Source organism: Orycteropus afer, unplaced genomic scaffold, assembly GCF_000298275.1.
Source record: "Orycteropus afer afer isolate SDZICR_OR568_19922 unplaced genomic scaffold, OryAfe1.0 scaffold00810, whole genome shotgun sequence".
NCBI classification, from domain to species: domain Eukaryota; kingdom Metazoa; phylum Chordata; class Mammalia; order Tubulidentata; family Orycteropodidae; genus Orycteropus; species Orycteropus afer.
Window position 1 is genome coordinate 741,551 of NW_006922397.1, and position 7,574 is coordinate 749,124.

At 35.9% G+C, this 7,574-nt stretch overlaps 1 protein-coding gene across 1 annotated transcript; it reads right to left on the minus strand.

Annotated features, from left to right (window-relative positions):
• Window positions 1-623: 623 nt before the first annotated feature.
• LOC103211888 (olfactory receptor 2M4-like) lies at window positions 624-1,553 on the minus strand. Its single transcript, XM_007957863.1, has one exon. It carries the CDS (start codon window positions 1,551-1,553, stop codon window positions 624-626), a length of 930 nt encoding a protein of 309 aa, XP_007956054.1.
• Window positions 1,554-7,574: the final 6,021 nt, after the last annotated feature.

Sequence of the window (7,574 nt, forward strand, 5' to 3'; positions counted from 1 at the left end):
GTATGTTTCCATAAAGATTTAGCCTTGGAAATCCTATGGAGCAGTTCTACTCTATTGTATGTGGTCATTATGAGTCAGAATCAACTCAGTGGCAGTAGATTTGGTTTTAGTTTACTTATATTCATATATGTTTTGATAGAATGATGTGCTATCTCTTAACTTTCAACTTTTAAATGCTTTGAAATTACGTAGAGAAGAATCAATGTCCTGGACAAAGGGAGAACAACTTGAAGACAAAATACTGGTAAGTGAGTAATTAGTGAACAAAGAAGTATCTCATTAAAAGTGGTGGATAGATTCCAACCCTTGCTCTTGGATGCAGCAAAGGACCCTCTGTTAAATCTGACTTGAAAGCAAGCATCTTAATATCAGGTAGCACTAATAATTAACAACATATGATATAAGAGAACTTACTAGGGGTGAACCAGCTGACATTGACATCCTGATCCAGCTCATTTTTTACTTATCATATTTGTAACATTATGCTAAATAAAGACATTTTACATTTGACAAAAGTGGGAAAAAGGCAAACTAGCAGAAAAACAATGATGGAAGTAGTTTCAGTTTCCTTGCTGGAATATTGACTATAGCAGGCACTCAAAGGAAGTTTGAAAAAGTTATATTTACTTTCCCTTCCTCAATAACTTCTTTAGTCCACGGGATACATCTTTGTTGCGGAGGCTGTAGATGAGGGGGTTCAGCACAGGGGTGAGAATGGTATAGAAGGCTGACACCATCTTGTCCTGGTTTGGTGTATGGTTGGAGGCTGGTCTCATGTACATAAACATGACGGCACCATAGTAGAGTCCTACCACAGCCAGGTGGGAGGAGCAGGTGGTGAAAGCCTTGTGACGACTTTCCCCAGAGCCCATATGGATGACAGCTTGGAGGACGTAAGAATAAGAGATAATGATAATTGATACTGGCAAGATTAGCATCACCACACAGCAGATGAAAAGCAGTTGTTCAAATGCAGAAGTGTCTGTACAAGATAAAGGCAGAAGGGCAGCAACATCACAGAAAAAGTGATGGATTTCCAGAGAGCCACAGTAAGAGAAAGATAGGACACCTGCAAGCACAATAATCTCATCAAGAGAGCCTAAGATCCAGGAAGCAACAGTCAAAAGCATGCAAAGTTTCTGACTCATGAGGATGGTGTATCGAAGAGGGTGACATATAGCCACATAACGGTCATAGGCCATGACAGCCAACAGGAAACATTCAGCTCCAAGTAAGGACACGTAGAAAAATATCTGTGTTCCACAACCTTCCAGAGAGATAGATTTCCTGCCAGACAAGTAGTTGAAGGCCATTTTGGGTACTGTGGTACAGATGAGCATAAGATCCATGAGGGAGAGTTGGCTGAGGAGGAAGTACATAGAGGTGTGGAGTTGGGTGTCCAGGTAAATGACAAGAACCATTGCCGTATTTTCCATTAAGGCCACTGTGAAGATGCCCAAGACTAAAGAGAAGAGGAAAGCATGGATGGGGTTGTGATCAAAAATTCCCAGAAGAATAAATTCAAAGTGAAAAGTCTCATTTCCCCATCTCATGGTGGTTACTTTTCCTTATCTGGAAGTTTAAAACAAGGCACAAGTTTATTTATTGATTAAGCAAATTTGGTTCTGAATGTGTACCATGGCAAGACCATAGAAATAGACACACACAGAATTTGCACCTGAGACATTCTCCTGAGTCTAGGAGATATATACCTAAGAGGTATATAAAACTTCTTCATTTTAATATCAACAACTCAGCAGTGTTTGACAATTCCTCCAAGAATAGAGTAAACCCCCAAAAACTGGCCTCTGTGTTACATGTTAATGCTTTGTGTGACCTATAAAGTCACAGTGAGTTTGACTACCTTTGATCTAGGGCTGTCATGTTTTTGTCATCATCTAACCTTTATAGAGATCAACTTAAATAGGCATTTTCTTTATTGTACCCACAGAAGACTTTAAATTTTAAGATCTTATAGGCTTCCACATCACTATATTGTCAATAGAAACCCTGAGAGAAAAAATAAAAATATATATCTGTTGCTAAATGTTATGACCATCTCTGATTATAGGAAATTTCTTTTTTGACCAATTTCTCCTAGTATGTCTCTATACTGATACTTTTGTTAATAACTATAGAATTTCTCTTCTCATAGTTTCTGCAACATTCACCCCTTTCCCATTATGTCTCACCAGTTGTGTGAAAGAGTGAAGGAAATTGATGTCATTGTCCTCAGGGGGGCACATTTTTAATATAAAAAAATCAAAAACTCACTGCTGTCAAGTCAGAGCTGACTTATGGCAACCCCTACTTGGGTTTCTGAGGGAGTATTACTACAGTAGATTGCCCAACCTTCCTTTGGAGGAGCAACTGGTGGGCTTGAACTTCTAACTATCTGGTTAGCAGTCAAATGCCTTAGGCACAACACCACCTTAATTTAGAGAAGTTTTACAACCATAACCGGCTGCCATTGAATCTTTTCTGCCTCCTGGAGAACTCACGTGTGTCAGAATAGAAATATGCTTCACAGATTTTATAATAGCTGATTTTTGGAAGTACATTGTCCGACTTTTCTTTTGAGGTGCCTCTGGGTGCACTTGAACCACGACTTTTCAGTTAGCAGCAAATTCATTACCCATTTGCCCCACCCAGCTACTCCAGAGAAAGGTTATACTAGCTTACATTGTAACCTGTCCACCTCAGACCAAGCTCCTGAGTCTTAGTTCATTTAATCAAAACACTAATTAAACTGTTTTCTTAAAGAAACAGAACATCCTCTTCTCATCTGAGAATAATACTTCTCTCATTCTGTGTGGGGAGGGCAGCAGTCAATTTATTTATTTGTATTTGAAGAAAATTAATTTCTCCTGCTTGTAGGGCAAAGTAAAAGTATGTGAGACTGAGTCAGCCCCTGGGAGTGAGTTTTATTGGAGGCCCAAAATGTATCTCAGGGCCATAGTGTTGGGGGTCCTACCAGAATCCATCTGACCAGTAATTCTGGTCATTATTGTGTTTTTGGATTTTGTTTCATGTTTTTCCCTCCAGTCTATCTAGAATCTCTAGTTTTGATCCTTTTTTGAGTGGTTAACATTGGTAGCCAGGCACCATCTAGTATCTGGCTCTTAAGCCAATAGTAAATAAGATGTACACGCAGATCACTCAACCCAGGATGACACACCCACATACTACTCTATGGAGATCCATCCCTTGGAGCAATCAACCACAGGGCACCAGAGGGGCAACATTCACATGGAGTTAGGATTGAGGGTGGTATTTGGAGAGTGAAACCAAATATACACGAAATGTTGAATGTAAAATTAATTCTGGTTTGTAAACTTGCATCTAAAGCACACACACAAAAAAAAATAATAAAAAAACAAAACAAAACAAAACAAAAAACCCTGAAACCAAATAGTGTAAGGGGGAAAAAAAAAAGGAGATAAACATCTGTGAGACAGAGAAAATCCCTTCTACGATCATTAAAACTTCAATGTAATCGTTATTTCAGGGACTGTTGTTGTTGTTGTTATGTGCCGTCAAGTGGGACCTACTCATAGCGACCCCTCCTTGGGTTTCTGAGGCAGTATCACTACGGAAATAGATTGCCCAACCTTCCTTCTGAGGAGTGGCTGATGGGTTTGAACCAGCAGCCTTCTGGTTAGCAGTCAAGTGCCTTAGGCACTACACAACCAGAGCTCCTATTTCAGAGACTAGGTGAGATCATTCCTTCGTAATGAGCAAAAGCACAACTGTGTGAACTGCTCTGCATATCACAGTCACAATAGCCAGATTCTAGAATGTACTTGTGTGGGATTTAGAGTACTGGGGAAAATAAGTTGAGAAAAGTGCATAGAATCAGATCATAGAGAGTTGTAATAGTGTACTTCAATTATTGAAGTGATTTAAGCTGTGGAATGAAGTTGTGGAGTGACATGAATGAAATTTTTATTTGAAGTGTTCTCTGGGATGCTAAATGAATTCAAGGCTTTGGATGGGTAACATCAGCCAGCATAAAGACCAGAGAGGAGGTGCCTTCAGCAATCTAAAAGAGCCTGAGCCAAATTCAGGCATGATAGTGGAGAAAGGAAAGAACAGGATTGAAAAAAATCAGCACTCAGGCCTCTTTTAAATCTCTCAACTCTTGTCTCTGGATGTGATTTTTTTTTTACCCTGCTTTTAAAACATTATGCCCTATACACACATATTTAGTTTTACTGCGCTTCTCTTTATTGCACTTCTCAGATGTTTCATTTATCACAGTTCAAAGTTTTGTGGAATTCTATGGTATTTCTAGTGGCTCCATTTTTTTTTACCAACAGAATGTGTTCATTCATGTTTCCATACCATAGTTAGGTGAGTCTCAAAATATTTCTTTTTTATAGTATTGTTGCTCACTTAATAGAGTACAGTATAGTGTATATATAACATTCATATGCACTGGGAAACCAAAAAATTATATAACTCACTTTATTGCAATTTTTGTTTTATTCCCGTGATCTGGAACTGAAAAGATCATATCACCAAGATATGCCCATAGATGGTTCACTGGAGTCTTAATTTAAATTTATCTAAATAAAACAATACAAAAAAAGATGGACATTTTTCTTCCTGGTATATATCACTGCCACTAAAATTCTTCCAGACTCCCAGATTTGAATGCATAAGATACTCTGATATTTTCTCTCCTTATTTTGTCATTGTATATTTTTTATTCCATTTTAAAATGGCTGTTTAAAAGATATGATTTGGCATACACAGATCATGTACTTTGATGTATAATGGCTATTGACAGAGACTTATTTATCATTGTGAGTATTTTGGAGTTTTTTTTTTTTTTTTTTTTTTCCTTTTTTTTTTTTTTTTTTTTTTGAGTATTCTTGGTCTTGGTCTCTAGGCATTATTCTATTAAAATAAAAAAATATTCAGGAGGTGTGTTTTTAATATGATCTGCATGGTTAAATTAAATAAGAAATTCAACTTATCTCTTTTTTCTCCTGGATACCTTTGTGGTCACAGCATTAATGGGGTATATCAACTTTTTTTTTCCTATGTAGTATCAACAACTTAGCAGTATTTGACACACCCCTCACTGTAGGACAGAGTAGATTTCTGAGAACTGGTCTCTAAGCTACACCTTAACGCTTTGAGTGGTCTCTGTCTATCACAACATTATTTATGATTCAAAAATTATCTTGAAATCTTGTTGCTATGTTAAATTAATTTATAATCACTATACAGAATAGTACAACTTTTTTCAAAGAAGACGAACTAATTAATAGTGAGTTTTTTTTTTTTGTTTGCTTTCAAGATGCAAAGCAAAGACATGGCTTTTTTTTTTCTCCCACAATGAATTAAGAAGTTATACCAATACTACAACAGAAAATGCACATTACCATTTATGATTTTGGATCAAATAAATGTACCTTAAAGGGTAAAATATACCAACTTTGAAATTGGATAATAATCTTCCATAGGTCATAAAATCGTTTATTTATATGACTACTATGTACAAGTTCCTTTCACATGTTTCAACGCTACTGATGTGGGAAGAAAATCTAAATGTCAGGCAACAAGAATATAGAAAAAAACATGTATAACTATCTAAATTATTATCAAATATAATCCTATCCACACAATGGTTAACATAAATAATTGGCAAGCCCTCTCCCTTTGTCCTTATAGTTTTTAAAATAGCATTGTGTTACAATTTCCATATGAAATTGTAAATTCCCATCATTGTAGCAAAAGCAATTTAATTCTGCTGTATGCTTTCATGTCAATTTTTAAGGGAAAGTAGAGATAATATCTTAACAATTCTATACACTGTGTGAGTAAAATAAATCATACCTCATTGAGCTTTTCTACTTCATGGCATTGTCTCTAAAAATTTCATGAACTGCTATATTTGATGAAGAATTTGGAATGTGAATAAGGTAGCTGTGCTCTGTTTTGCAACAAATCACACCCTCAATAATTTGTAAATTGAAAATGTGCACTTGGCAGCATCTAATACATTTTTCTGAACAGTTTTTTTTTAAAATCTTTAAATCAGTACAATGTACTTTTTGGCATGTGATTGCTTATGTGAAGCTATATTTTGAGGTGTGTATCAACAATCTAGAAGACACTTATGCTTATTTTAAGGGCTCCATGAATCTGTGGTTTTTTTTTTTTTTTTTTTTTTAAACAATTGATAGTATCATTAAGGAGAGCATGTCCCTTAGTTCACTTCCTCCTTGGTTTCAGGATGAAGAAGAAAGAGAACACTGTGAAGGGGAATGATGGTACTCTCAAGATTTTAGAAATTGAACATTATGGGATCTATTATGTGTGTGTGTGTGTGTTAAATATCCTGAGGAAAGCTTATATTCCTATAATCTGATATTATTATCTAAAATCTTTTTCGTGCACATTAGATCATAAAGTCTTTCCAAAGCTGTGAATGGTAAAAACAGTTTCACAAATAATATTTTACCATTTTATTCATACTCACTAGTAGTGGTCAAGGTGTAGATTCACTCAGTAAGTTTTAGGTTCTCTGCATTGGGTAAAACTATAGTCACTCTCCAACTCTTACTATGTCTCAGCTTTCCTGTTGTCTCTTCCAGCGAAGATGCAGAATCAGCAACTCAGATGATACAAAGCACCCACCTTTTAAGAGACTTCTTAACCTCTCCATATAGTGGACCTTAAATTCTTTGCATCCACAGGGAGTTCAGTCCGTTGACTTCAATTATAAAGAGTAAGTCATCTTTCAGAAGCTCTCCTAGGAAATAAAACCCACACGGAATCCCAGACTCTAATTTTATCAAACTTGCCATTCTTTTCTTCTTGTAGAGTAACAAATAATGCCTTTTACAGTCCATTATTCTAAAATTATTATTATTATTGTTAAAAACAAACAAACAAAGAAACAAACTCACTGCCCTTGAGTTATTTGGGACTCAAAGCACCCCCTCCTTGAGTTTTGGAACTGATATCTCTACGGAAATAGATTGCCCAAACTTCCTTCAGAGGAGTGGCTAGTGGCTTTGAAGCATCAGCACTCTGGTTAGCAGTCAAATGCCTTAGGCACTACAATTTGATACATTTGTGGCATAATCTATCCATTTTTTTCTTTTTTATTATTTTAAAGCTATATATAACACATTTGTCACTTTAAGATTTTTCACTTGTACAATTAGCAACACTAATTACATTGACCGTGTTGTGCAACCATTACAAACATCCATTTCCAGATTTTCCATCATCATAACTAGAAACTGAATCCTTCCTAAGCAATGCTTTCCACATCTCCCCTCCTGCATATCGGTGATAACCACTAATAAACTTTATTCTCTATATATTTGCATATTCCAAATATTTCATATGATTTAGAATACACAGTATTTGTTCTTTTGTGATTGCCTTACCACACTCAGCATGTTTTCAAGGTTCATCCATGTCATAACATGTATCTTTACTTCATTCCTTTTTATTGTTGAGTAATATTTCATTATTACTATTTTCCATACGTGATTTATCCTTCCCTCTCTTGTTGGAAATTTAGAAAACTACCTTTCTTTAGGAAATTA